The 13785-nt window shown below is 40.2% G+C and overlaps 1 protein-coding gene and 1 long non-coding RNA gene across 2 annotated transcripts; one reads left to right on the plus strand and one right to left on the minus strand.

Moving 5' to 3' along the window:
- Window positions 1-5707: 5707 nt before the first annotated feature.
- LOC121728200 lies at window positions 5708-11003 on the minus strand. The gene is made up of 3 exons (XR_006035764.1): window positions 10991-11003; window positions 5928-5932; window positions 5708-5772 (listed from the first exon to the last, which is right to left on the minus strand). It is a non-coding gene; the product is annotated as an uncharacterized LOC121728200 (long non-coding RNA).
- On the plus strand, window positions 6512-13576 carry LOC121728179 (probable ATP-dependent RNA helicase DDX55 homolog). The gene is made up of 7 exons (XM_042116310.1): window positions 6512-6906; window positions 8045-8239; window positions 10527-11005; window positions 11282-11522; window positions 11899-12038; window positions 12813-13020; window positions 13331-13576. Exons 1-7 carry the CDS (start codon window positions 6610-6612, stop codon window positions 13565-13567), a joined length of 1797 nt encoding a protein of 598 aa, XP_041972244.1. The 5' UTR covers window positions 6512-6609; the 3' UTR covers window positions 13568-13576.
- Window positions 13577-13785: the final 209 nt, after the last annotated feature.

Raw genomic sequence — 13785 nt, forward strand, 5'->3', positions numbered from 1 at the left:
GATTCCTTTGTTATGTCCTAGAAAGTAGGACATAACATTACACGCTTTTGACGCTTAAACACCGATATAAGGCTCTCTCCTATATATAGTATCTCAATGGTCATTGAGGTACTTACTCTTCTTCTTCTTCTTTTAGCGTAAGCCTCCCCATTTAGGAGTTGCCACTTGCCAGCGTCAGAGTTAAAGCGAAAGATGTGAAGTACTTACTCAGTAGCCGTTTGCTCACGAGTCACGGAGGATCACTGATCTCCATTATACAAGTACGCTGGATCTATGATACCCGCTTTTTTTTGTGCCATTTGAAGCGGAATCAGCGCCCCCATTATTAGGGCAGAGAACTAAATTTGACGTAACCATTGGTAACCATGTATGTATTTTAATTCTCAACGGCTTAATCGTTCGAATTGTTTTCGTATTTTTAAAGTGTTTTAAAAGGTTTTACGCGATTAAGTAATATAGTACATATAAATAAGTGGTGGTAGTTCATAGTTAAACTATGAAAGGGTGTATGTTATGTAAAACACGGTACAAAAAGGGATGTGGGGTTACATTTCACAAGTAAGTGATTTTAACAGCTCATTTCTACGATATTAAACTTTGATTGATAATATAGGCACTTAAAAATATGGCACTAATCTTATTATACACCACATATTTACGTTTGTTTTACCGATTTTTGATAAACAATAAAATTCAATAGTGCTGGAGTTTTCTGTCGATAAAACCTATCGATATCTATAATAATTATTGTATTGAAATCTCCGATAACCGATTTTTATTATCAAATACATATTATGCTCTTAAAATAATTGACAGGTTTCCGTCTGACGAAGGAAGACTGGAATTATGGTTGAAAAAAATTGAAAAGCCTGGTTGGCGTCCCAAAATTGCTACTGCCGCTTGCCGTTACTATTTGAAGTGTACAAACGTTCTCTGTGAAAATACAAGGCGCAAAACTACCATTCGATCGTGATTATGTTTGGAAAATTTATTTCAGCGTCTACTCTTTCCTGACAGACTGTAACTGTGTAACAGTAACTAATAAAATATAATGTTAAAGTATCGCACATATATTTTTATTATATTTTATAAATACCTTACCTACTCCACCCCAATAAAAAAATGTATTCAAACGTTCCATATTTATTTATGGATCGCATTATCCAATTAATTGATTTCCCTCGCACTTCTGCAATCAGCGCCTAAATGGCGAAAATCAAATGAGATAAAGTAAATCGATAAAAATTGGCTTGCTAGATCCATAAATAAATAGGGAACTTTTATATTACTACTAGACTTTCCGCGCGGCTTCTCCCACGTAAATATCTAATTACACAGACAAATTGGTCCACAAAAAATAGCCTATATAATCCTTCGCGTTATACATTCCCCCGTCTTTTTCCACATTTTCCTCTATTTCTTAGCTCCTATTAGTCTCAGCGTGATAAAATATATAAAATGGGCTGTCAAACACTGAAATAATTAAACTTTTTATCAGGACTTAACGCGACTTATTTAAGTAGTAATGCTACTACGAGTATATACTCCCGATAAAAAGTTTAATTATAATGCAACGCGAAAGTTTAAAATGTTAACTGAAATAATTGTTCAAATTGGACCAGCAGTTCCTGAGATTAGAGCGTCCAAACAAACAAACTCTTCCGCTTAATAATATTATATGATTAAATTAGTTAGGGTCTAATCACACAGAACACTTTTTCAGCATTGTTCAGCTTTAATTAATTTATTTATTTATTTAAATCAGGCTACGTAGGCCCATACAATATACAGGGTGTAACAAAAATAAGTGATAATACTTAAGGATGTGTACGTGTTCCTTGTAGAGAGTTCACTGTGAAAGTAGCAGCTATGAAAGACGAAAAAATTTTTTCACTTTTGTATAGGCAAGGGCCCGAGCGTCACGAGTTTCCCCATACAAAAGTGAAAAAAATTTTGGTCTTTCAGCGCTGCTACTCTCACAGTGAACTCTCTACAAGGAACACGTACACACCCTAAAGTATTATCACTTATTTTTGTTACACCCTGTATACCTTAATGACTAACATACATAAAAATTATATAAACTTAACAACTACACATTATCACGAATTAACGGCGACGTGACGCGCGCTTCATTCCGGAGTCTCCCCCGGAACCTTCGGTACGGTTAATAATCGTATTAATATTATCAAAGTTGATAATATTAGAAATAAAATTAGAAAATACAAAATACAACAAAGTTTTCGTTAGAAGTTTATCTTCAGTTTTGTTTTTAGTTTTTCAACTGGTAAAAATAAATGGATTATAGATAGGTACTGCTACTTCAGGTTATCTACGTATGAAATCGTTGTTAATTTATTACGCCTATCTAAATTATGGAGAGGAAGTCTGTAATCTTTAATACAAATATGTAGCGTTTGTATTATTCAATTTAATATTTTTGTCCTAATAGTCGACATTATCTGAATCTGGAAACATTTCATCGATAATAGAAAAGACAGTTGTACATCACTAGTATTAGTTCCAAATACTCCCACTACTGCTATCAGCGCCAATATGGCGACATGATGGCGACTTTCAAACGTCATTTTTACGTCAAATTTAGTTCCTATCCCTAATATTGGGGGAGCTGATTCCGCTTCAAATAGGCACAAAAAATAGCTGTCATTTCAAAGGGTATCATCAGTCCAGCGTACTTGTATAATGGAGGTCAGTGCGGAGGATAGACAACCATAGATAAAGTATTATAGTATAGTACATCTATACTAGTCTTAGCCCGTCATCGCGTGGCCATTTTGTGCTTATTTTCATACAAGTAGTGTGCGTTTATTTTCTTGAATATTTCTATTTGTCGATTATTTCGAAGCACATTATGATACAGGAAAGAAAGTCACTTAGTTCATGATATTGATTAACTATAATTCAAGTGATAAGAATCCGTAAACACACGTAAAAATCTATGCAATTTTTATAGCCAAATTATTAATTGATGTGACATTTTTAGCACTAATGCCTTATATAGCACGAATAAGGGATTAATAAACTTATAAATTATCTTTTTAGCTTACAAAGATACCGATTGAAAAGCCCAAGAAACGTTGTTCAATACTTACGTATTTAATGTTAAATCCACGTGTTTGAGGCATTCTTTGACCATTCTTATGGTTAATTATTTAGCGGAACCACAAAACTCAACATTAACTAGCATTAAATGTTCACTAAAAACCTTTATTAACACTTTTATTACATGAAATATGCATGAAATATGCAGACCGACTCCTTTGTTATGTCCTAGTAAGTAGGACATAACATTACACGCTTTTGACGCTTATACACCGATAAAAGGCTCTCTCCAGTCTATAGCGTGCGTGCGTGCAGAGCGATGACACCGCCACTAGTGACGAGTTGCTGAAACTTTTACGAAAATTTTATTGTCAAGCTCTAGTCAAGCTACCTACGGAAAATTATAAGATTTCTTGAGAAATTTGGGAATTTTGAAGACTTAAAATGCATTGTTGTATTTCCGGATGTTCTAATACATACAATAAAAATAAAGGCAAATCGAATGGAGTAAAATTTTACTATTTTTCTGCCAAAAGTATTCACATCCCTTGGCATATTGAAAAACGAAAGAAATGGATAAAAGCCGGTAAAAACATACGTAAGCATTTAAAAAGTTCCATGAATTTTATGTGTAGAATCGTAAAAACACTGAATTTTGTAGATTATAAACATAAATTGATTTTTGATGAACACAATATGAACCTAATGCCCGTTGCAGACGATGCACAGTAGCTTGCGCGAGTACTTGCGCAGGTACTTGCGCCAGCGTTCAAACGTAAAAAGATCACGCGAAGTAGCTTTGTATAGTGCCAGTGCATAGTAGGCAACCATGGACAAGCGTATGGTTTTGAATAAACTTTTTAAGTGCCTAATTCAAGAGCTAAATGGAGTGATAGCAGAGGAACTGATGCAGGAAATACAGTATTTAGAAAAAGGAAAACTGTATAGTTTTGTCTGAATTCCATTTATTCATTTTTAATTCACAAACTTAAAACATTAAGACTCAATAAAACAACCAACTCCCCAACAATCTAGTGGTAGGTTTCTACATCTTTACCAAAACAACAAACAGACTGAACTGGCGCTAGTACTGGCGCTAGTACTGGTCAACGCATGTTCAAACGATGACCAGTGAAGTAGCGCGGGGGTGAAGTAGACGGAGCGGGGGCAAATGAGTCGCACTTGCGCGAGGACCAAAGCGAGTGCTACTAAGCAACTTGCACTCGCACTTTCACTAAGCAAAATGCGTTCACACGATGAAAATATATGCTTAGTATTAGTACTTGCGCAAGCTACTGCGCATCGTCTGCAACGGGCATAACCTATAACCGTTGCTTCTTTCAGTAAACATCCGAACTGGCTTCCATCTAGATTGATATGTAACATACTGATGCACAGCTCATTTGATTGGCATAAATTTGCATCAAAAGTAAGGATAATTTGGAGAAGTCCTGCCAGGAATTCAACACTGAGGATAGTATTGAACTTGAACCCTCTTGTCAAATTGTTGGTTCTCAAAAGGATAATTTTTCAAGTAGGAAAAAGATTAATAGTGCAGTCTTTGGGTGTTATTTAAAGAATATTTATATGGTGTTTGCACTGATGAGGTACAGACTGAAATTAGTTAAAAATAGTGACAAACAAAAGTTGTGAAGATGGTATCGAGCGGATCACAGAAGGTTGATGAAATAAAAGCATTTATTTCAGTGAACTTGTTTTATTTTATTAATCCACAGGATTGTCCACAGGCATTTTCAGTAATTATTATAAGTATTTTTGCATATTCATTATTTTATTGCAATATTTATCAAGTTTTTACTTTCTTTTTTCACAATGATATTCTACTTTTTCATACAATATCATTGCTTTTTCAGATATTTTCTTAGATAACTAGTTACTAGATAAGCTTTATACATTTTTATTCACGCTTTCGTTCTTTGTTTACGGTTAGAAACTCATCCATACTCAATATTATAAATGCGAAAGTGTGTCTGTCTGTTAGCACTTCACGCCCAAACCGCTGAACCAATTTTGCTGAGATTTGGTATGGATTTACTTTGAGCCCCGAGAAAGGACATAGGATACTTTTTATCCCGGGAAAATGTTCGGTTCTCGCGCGATAAATGTTTTATGGTGCAACGGAGTTGCGGGCGTCATCTAGTCTTTTACTTTAATCCTTCGATCGCGGATTCTTGGAAATCTGTTGTTGTTCTCGCGGCCGCATGTGGCCACTTGGGAGTGTAGTATCAAATCATTTTAGGGTATGCGCGCACGGGCAACTTAGTTGCTCGGCGATTTATTTGTCTCTTGATGAAGTCTAGGAGCTAGTATGAAAGTGCGCGCACGTAGCGACGCAACTCTGGGCAACTTTTTCGTTGCCCAGAGCCCGCGACGCAACTGTCTCCTTCCCTATTGGTTTCTATGCAAGTGCGCGCACGGGCAACAAAAAAGTTGCCGATCGGCCAGTTGCCACTCGACTGCCGCTGCGTGAGTTTGTGTGTACTTGCAGCAATGAGTTTCTAAAATACTATAGAGTAGCAATAGCAACGTCTTACAAAATATTCTCAGAAATGCGTAACCACTTGATAGCTCAAAAGACAATGTCAATTCATAATATTGTTATTGTGTCATTATGTAGGTCAGATATGCCTGCAGACATCTTCGAAGTGGCAACGCGTTGCTGCCGTAAACTGCCAATCTAGTAAGATTCTGCACAGTTCATCGAAACTTTCGACACTCAGTCTAAAGTAAGTAACTAAAAATTTTTTTTGGGTATGCTCTCAATTTCATAAAACTAGTATAAAATTTCCCGAGAGTCAGCCGATCGCTCCATAGTGGATGCATCCATTATTCTATTTTTCGACGCTTTCTTCGGTTTTTTATAGCGAGTGCAACGACCACTGCAGCCGTCTCGACCAAATCCATGTTGATGACTGTCAAGAAAAAACTGAAAGAAGTCGGGTTGCTGTCGCTCTCGTGCGCGCACCCCGACGACATGGCAATTATTTTTTCGAAAGAGACAAATAAATCGCCGAGCAACTAAGTTGCCCGTGCGCGCATGGTCTAATAGTCTAAAAAATAAAAAAATCACTTATAAACTAGCCGGGGTCAAAGAGAATGCGCAGCCCACAGATTACTAGTATATGACGCAGCCAAAGTCACTCACAAGTTACTTCTTTTACTCGCATCGTGTCGCTGCTGTCGAATTACGACGCCCTCTATAGTTTCTGCACGGTCCCTATAGTACCTCAATGTAGACAACGGACAGACCACAGATTTGTCATAAATTGAGATTATTTCAGACAGGTCCCAACCCAACTCCCAACTTGGGAGTTGGGAGTTGGGACCCACGAACAGCCAATCATTTTGAATTTGTCATTTGTCAATTTTCTATCATTCAAACTTCAAAGTTCAACTGTCAAAGTCAAAAACATGTGGTGTTGTTGACTGTGTGGTTCGTAAATCGTAAATCTGTAATAAAATTACAGTGCAAAATGCAAACTTAGTGTAAAATATAAACGCTACTAATTTAATATTGAATTGAAAATGGTGAACAAAGAGTGGTGTAAAGTTTCTCCGGCCCTGTCGGCGCCGGTGTTAAACTGCATCAACAAGCAAGGTTTCAAAACGATGACTCCTATCCAAGCCGCCGTGATTCCTCTCATACTATCGTGTAAGGACGTCGTGGCCGAGGCGGTGACCGGGTCGGGCAAAACCCTGGCGTTTGTGGTGCCGATGCTAGAAATGTTAATCAAAAGACAGAAGGACGAGCCTCTGCGAAAGGATTTTGTTTATGCTGTTGTGATATCGCCGACGAGAGAACTGGCCACACAAATACACAAGGTCTGTTAGTTTATTTAAAATGTATATTCCTTTTATAAAAAATCATAAGGTCTAGTCCAGATCATGAATTAAAGTTAAATGTAACATTATTCTGTGAGAAGCTGTTGTTTATGTTAGACATGTCGCCTGAGGTACATATAAACAGGCAAAAGCAATACTTGTATAAGCACTGCCTATCCCGGATCCCTTGAACATTTATACTCACATTCTGATGATTCTTATGGTCTTTTATTGGACACACTCCAATTTTATTGGACGCAATCCTAATTTTTAAAATTCCTAAGGGGGATATTAGATTATCATTTATGTTGGATCTTAAATCATTGAGTCATTTATATTGGATAATGTAATATAGATAAATGATTCATTTCTTCCTTGATCATAGATTTTTGACATTTGCTGAGAGATTGGATCCAATACAGTCATAGAAATAGGTGTTGCCAGTTATTTAATATAAAAAAGAGTTTTTAATTTCTTGTTCGTTAATATGTTTCAAATAATGCAATGTAATTCTTTTTCTAATTATATACTTGGATTATCTTGCCACGGGCGTATATATAGTTTTGATAAGGGGGGTCCCTAACATAAAAAAGCGGCCAAGTGCGAGTTGGACTCGCCCATGAAGGGTTCTGCAGGAGCCTAAATACCTACTCTGTCTACTGACACGCTCCACAGTATAATAATAATAATTATTATATTATTGTTTAAAATAAATAGAAAAAAAATACATGTACCTCGTTGATGAAAATCGTTGGGTACATAATATATTGTCGATTGGACAAGTAAGATGGATAGTAATGGGGGGGGGGTCCGGGCCCCCAGGACCCCCCCCCCTTATATACGCCCATGAATCTTGCTGCAATAACAAAAAACAAGCCATATTAAAATGACAATGCCTTTTGACAAATCGAATTCTCTGAGATCTAGTAACCCTGACGTCAATACCTGTCAGCATTAGCGTTCCCATTGGCTATTGTAAACACTGTATATGACGTAAAATAGGATCGATGAAATATGATAATGTAATATGCAGATATGATCAAATGATCATATATATTGGATCCTATATATGATCATATAAATGATAATGTAATACCCCCCTAATACAATTTTTATATACAAATAAAATGTGTTTTAGGTAATAAACGAGTTCCTACAAGAGCCTGAGCTACACCATGTGACATTGGCCTTACTAGTTGGTGGGCGTCCCATAGAGGTGGATGCTGAGAGCATGCAGAAGGGGGCACAGATTGTCGTGTGCACACCTGGACGTTTTCAAGACTTACTAGCAGAGAGAAAACATCTCAATCTTCCAGGACGCTTAAAGGATTTGGTAAGAATACACTTTTACACTATAGTAATGTTGTGATCACAAAAAACATTAAAGCCAAAATAAAAAACACCCAAAATTAATAGAGAGAAGCATGCTAAGGATAAGAAAGATAGATAAAATAAGGAGTGAAGTAATAAGGGAAAAAACAAAAATCACAGATGCATTAAAACATGCACTTACCTTGAAATGGCAATGGGCTGGACACATCGCTCGCTTCAAAGATAAGAGGTGGACATTCGTGACAACCAAATGGAAAGGGCCCACGGGCAAAAGAACAGTAGGCAGACCAAAACAAGCTGGAAAAGATTGGATTGACAAAGCCATGGATAGGGAGGCTGCGGGAGGCCTATACCCGAGAAGGGGCAACTTTACCACATTCAACTATTGCTAATTAAACAACTCTTATTGTAATAAGTGATGTTTATCTGCGTAAAGGTGTCTGTGTGTTTGTGTGTACAGATGTGCATGAGCGCGGGCGCGCATTTGTGTGTAATATACAAAAATATTACCCATATTCCACATCTTCCTTGCTAGTTTTTGTTCTTAGGTAGCCCCTAAAGCTGCGCGTGCACTGGATCGGAATCGGAGCGTACGGAGCGTACGGATTTGTTGCTTTGTATTGATTTGTATGGTACTGCGTGCACTGGATCGACATTTCTGCGCCTAAGACCGGAATTTATGCCGATGACGTCATCCGCAGCCGCGTCTATGTGTCAATTTATATATTTAGTGCAGAGTCAAAGCGCATCGAAACAAAGTATCAAAACTGAACATAGCAAATCCAACCTTAACTCCAAAGCGTTAACGCACACATTTCAAATACATTAATAACTAAATTGCCGATGCGGAATCCGAATGCAGTGGACGCACCCCATCGGCATTTTGTAAATGACGACGCTCCGTTCGCTTCGATTCCGATGCAGTGGACGCGCAGCTTAAACCTACAATAATATTGAACAATATTTTATTGTACTACCATTTATTTGACAATAAGATTAAAAGGCGCGCGCGATTGTCAAATATTGCATAATATGTGATATTGCACACTAAAATTGATTGTCTTGGGGCCAGCTTAAATCAGTTAAGTATATGATTTGAAGGAATATTTAAGAATTTTAAGATAGATTAAGTAATAAAAAAAATCGGCCAAGTGCGAGTTGAACTTGCGCACGAAGGGTTCCATACCGTTATAGAGCAAAAATAGGCCAAAAATTGTGTTTTTTGTATGGGAGCCCCCCTCAAATTTTTATGTTATTTTAATATTATAATTAAATATTAAAGTACACATATTATAATAAAGGACTTTGTGAAAAATTCAAGTGCCTAACTGTTTACATTATTGATATAGAGCAAAAAAGGCCGAAAAAATCACGTTTGTTTTATTTTATTTCGTTTTTATTATTTGTGGTTATTTGCGGGTTGCAAGAGACAGAAAGCAGTGGAAGTCGTTGGAGGAGGCCTATGCCGAGAGGCACACTGTGTTAAGAGATCTGATTTAAAATATTTAAAACAAAATTATGTCAATATGCAGAATAAAGGGCTTTTTATTATTATTATTTGTAGTTATAGCGGCAACAGAAATACACAATCTGTGAAAATTTCGTAAGTCTAGCTATAGCGGTTCTTGAGATACAGCCTGGTGACAGACAGACGGACAGACATCGAAGTCTCAGTAATAGGGTCCCGTTTTTACCCTTTGGGTACGGAACCCTAAAAACTAACATAACAGTCATAACACCTCCTTTATTTTGAATGTCGGGGAAAATAATTGTAGCCTACGTGTTATTCTGATGTATGGTATACATATAATACATTATTGTAAAGTTTCATTAAAATCCGTTCAGTCGTTTTTGATTATTATATATTTATATTATTATCATTATCATTTTTAGGGTTCCGTACTCAAAGGGTAAAAACGGGACACTATTACTAAACTGTTGCTGCTGTTTTTAGGAACCTTAAAAACAGCTGCAACACCATGGGACAGGAAGACAAACAACTTTGAAATCAGTTAGAATTCAAGTTCTTTAAAGGGCACTTGATATTGAATAACCAATATGTAATCCAATGTAATTTTTTTTTTACTGATCGATGGTTAATTCTATTTATTAATTAATTTGATGTTTGCTGTTTTGATTCCAATACCTACAGGAGCAATTTTGATGTGAATAAATCACGTCATGTGTGATGTGCCACTAACTCACAACTCCCAAGGGGACAAAAGACGTGCCCCAGTCCAGTTAAATATCCTAGTAATATATTTACGTGCAATGTTTTTATTTTCTAGGACTTCCTAGTGCTGGACGAGGCGGACCGTCTCCTGGACCTGGGCTTCAACGCGACGCTGACCACGATATTTCAGTACTTGCCGCGCCAGAGACGGACCGGCCTCTTCTCCGCCACGCAGACCAAGGAGCTGCAGGACCTCGTGCGCGCCGGCCTGCGGAACCCCGTGCTCATCAGCGTCAAGGAGAAAGCCACGATCAGCACCCCCGTCAACCTGAAGAACTACTACATCATCGTGGAGCCGCAGGACAAGTTCCTAGTGCTCCTGAACTTCATCCGCAACCGCAAGATTCTGAAGGGCCTGTTCTTCCTGCCGACGTGCGCGTGCGTGGACTACTGGGCGCACGCGCTGCCGGCGCTGCTGCCGGGCGTCAGGCTGTTCGCGATACACGGCAAGATGAAGCACAAGAGAACCAGGGTGCTGGACCAGTTCCGAGCCGCCGAGAACACGATATTGCTGTGCACTGATCTCATGGCGAGGTGAGACTGAAAATCCTTTTCTTTGTGTGTCATTCACGTAAGTACATATTTATTTAGGTATTTGGATGAGATCACCAATAACGTGATGCTTAGTCTAGCAACATCAGGCTGCATTACTGACTGCTGCTAACTGGGACTAGAAAAGTAAAATTGATGAACTCTTTTTGTCTACAACACACAATATAATCAATAACATTTAACATTAATGATGTCTTAACTGGAATCCGCAATTTTCCACAACATAGGGTTCTGTCAGGCTAAAACTTGTTTGTCCAGGGGTCTGGACATCCCGGCGGTGGACTGGGTCCTGCAGTGGGAGCCGCCGGCGTCGCCCGCGGCGCTGGTGCACCGCGCGGGGCGGGCGGCGCGGGCTGGCGCGCCAGGCTGCTCGCTGTTGCCGCTGCTGCCGCACGAGGACGCCTACGTGACTTTCATCAGGGCCAACCAGCGAGTCGAGCTCATCGACTGGAGGGACTCCGGCGAGGAAATCAAGATCACTGATAAACTTAGGGAGAGGGTGAGTTCATGAGAGAGTGAGGTTTAGTCACTGCTCAGTGCTCGCTGTGATGATGATTGTTGACATACAGAAAAGTACTAGGTACTGTATTAAAAGTACTACTGTAGTGCTTGCGAATTTTTACTGTAGCTGAGGTTTGCTTCCGTAACTTGCTTTCGAAATAAAAATTGGACCATATTTGGATAACAACACGCATGACAGAAAAAAACCCTTATATGTCTAAATTCAAATGTTTTATTTTTGTTTCGCTAAAGTTCATCAACAAACACGGCCTTCGCGTAGGCTCAGAAGACGGCCCCTAGTGGCCAACAGAAGTAATTTAACGCCAATGCATGTTCAACCACTGTATAGAGCTGACAGATGGCTATCCTCCCAGGTGCTGTCAGTGCTGCACGGCCTGCAGCTGTCCGACCGAGCGCTGCTGGACCGCGGGCAGCGCGCGTTCGTGTCGGCGGCGCGCGCCTACTCCGCGCACGAGGCCGCGCTGCTGCTGCGGCTGAAGGAGCTGCCGCTCGGGTCAGCGGTTCATACTTGATTTAGTTCATTTATGTTATTTAAGCGTTTTGCGGACGACGGGGCGGGGCGGGCTTTTTGTCCACGAAACAATAAAGACCGCGTCTGCCCGTCGATGTCTGCGGCTGCCCTCGCCGCGTACACAAAGCACACCACGGGCGGAGGCAGTCAGTTCAGGACGTTCGTTCTAGTGGAGATAGAGAGAATAGAGCTAGCCGCCCCGCGCCGCCGTCTGCGTTACTGCATGTTAACTGGTATGTGTGATACACGGCGGCATGAGCGTACCCAGGTTCTGGGCCAGGGGGGGGGGGGGGGGGGGGGGGGGGGGGCAAATTACCCAGGTTCTGGGCCAGGGGGGGGGGGGGGGGCAAATTACGCAGATTCTGGGCCACAGGTTTTTTATAAGCTAGGTGCTTATAAAGAATAAAAAATTAATAATTTTTAGTTGTATTGCAAACAAATGGCAAAAATTCGTTATTTTTGTAGATGAAAGTACTGAATAATATATTTAGCAGAGACGTTAACATGATCCAGGGGGGGGGGGGGGGGGGGGCAGCTGCCCCCCCCCCCCCCCCCCCCCCCCCTCGGTACGCCCATGCACGGCGGGCAGCCGCGAACATCGCGGTCCTTCCGGCCGCCGTGTGCGTTGGTAATATAGGATTCCCTTTGTGCTATCGTTCTCGGCAAAATTGACCGGCCCGCCCCGTCGTCTGCAAAGCGCCTAACACTTATACAATGATAGCTATCCCAATGTTTTGACCACCAAATCCTTTACAGTCACGTGGCAACAAGCTACGGTCTACTAAAATTGCCGCGCATGCCGGAGCTCACTGAGGAGCACCGCGCGCAGTTCCGCGGCCCCACTGCCACCATCGACTTCAACGATATACCCTACAGAGACCCGCAGAAGGAGGCCAGCAGACTGCACAAGCTGAAGGAGTATAAAGAGACCGGGACTTGGCCCAGCAAGAAGAAAAAGAAGATGGTAATGTGTTTTAGTAGATTTATAACCTTACCTCTGATAGCTTAATATGTTTAATTGGAATGAATAGTCATCGCATTTTATACTGCACGAACAATAAGCGATATACAAATCGTTGCCATTACAGCGTGGTGTTTTTGTTAACGTTGATGTGATTTTACATTATAGTACAGCGCGGTTTAAGTTAGCATAGTGCCATCTATCGGTAGCGTATTTTATTAAAATCAAGTTATAAAATAATCAACTTTAACTTCTGTCACTTCCTACGTTAATCTCTCGCATCCCGGTTCTAAAAGTTGCTTTCTCATTCCAGGTGAAGACGCAACCTTGGGAGCAGTCCCAACAGAACAAAGACGCGAAGAAGGAGAAGCGGAAAAAGCGGAAGGAGCTGAAGCAGCGGAACTCGGAAGCGGGGAGGGGGCGGAAGCGGCGCGCCGTGACGCAGGCCGAGCTGGACGAGCTGGCCGCCGACGTCGCGCTCATCAACAAGCTCAAGAAGCGCAAGATCACCGCGCAGCAGTTCGACGAGCAGTTCGATGGAGATAAATGATGTTTATAACTCTGGCGTTTGATTTTTGGTTGTAATAGTTGGTGGTAGTGTTGACTGTTGTGCTGACCGTTAGTGTTGAGAGAAATATTATAAGGCAGCGTTTTTAGTTATAATTTGTCGCAGTCAACGCTCACTTCGGCGGCGGTCAAAGACATTTAACCACTACATAACTTTAAAGATGATTTGACAGATAATTTATTGATTTTTGTGAAAAACTT

The sequence above is a fragment of the Aricia agestis genome, chromosome 6, assembly GCF_905147365.1.
Source record: "Aricia agestis chromosome 6, ilAriAges1.1, whole genome shotgun sequence".
Lineage (NCBI taxonomy): Eukaryota > Metazoa > Arthropoda > Insecta > Lepidoptera > Lycaenidae > Aricia > Aricia agestis.

Coding starts and splice junctions, on each gene's coding strand:
- LOC121728179 (XM_042116310.1), top strand. CDS start 6,610: ATGGTGAACAAAGAGTGGTGTAAAGTTTCTCCGGCCCTGTCGGCGCCG. Junction 11,523..11,898: donor CTGATAAACTTAGGGAGAGG/GTGAGTTCATGA, acceptor CTATCCTCCCAG/GTGCTGTCAGTGCTGCACGG. Junction 12,039..12,812: donor CTGAAGGAGCTGCCGCTCGG/GTCAGCGGTTCA, acceptor AATCCTTTACAG/TCACGTGGCAACAAGCTACG.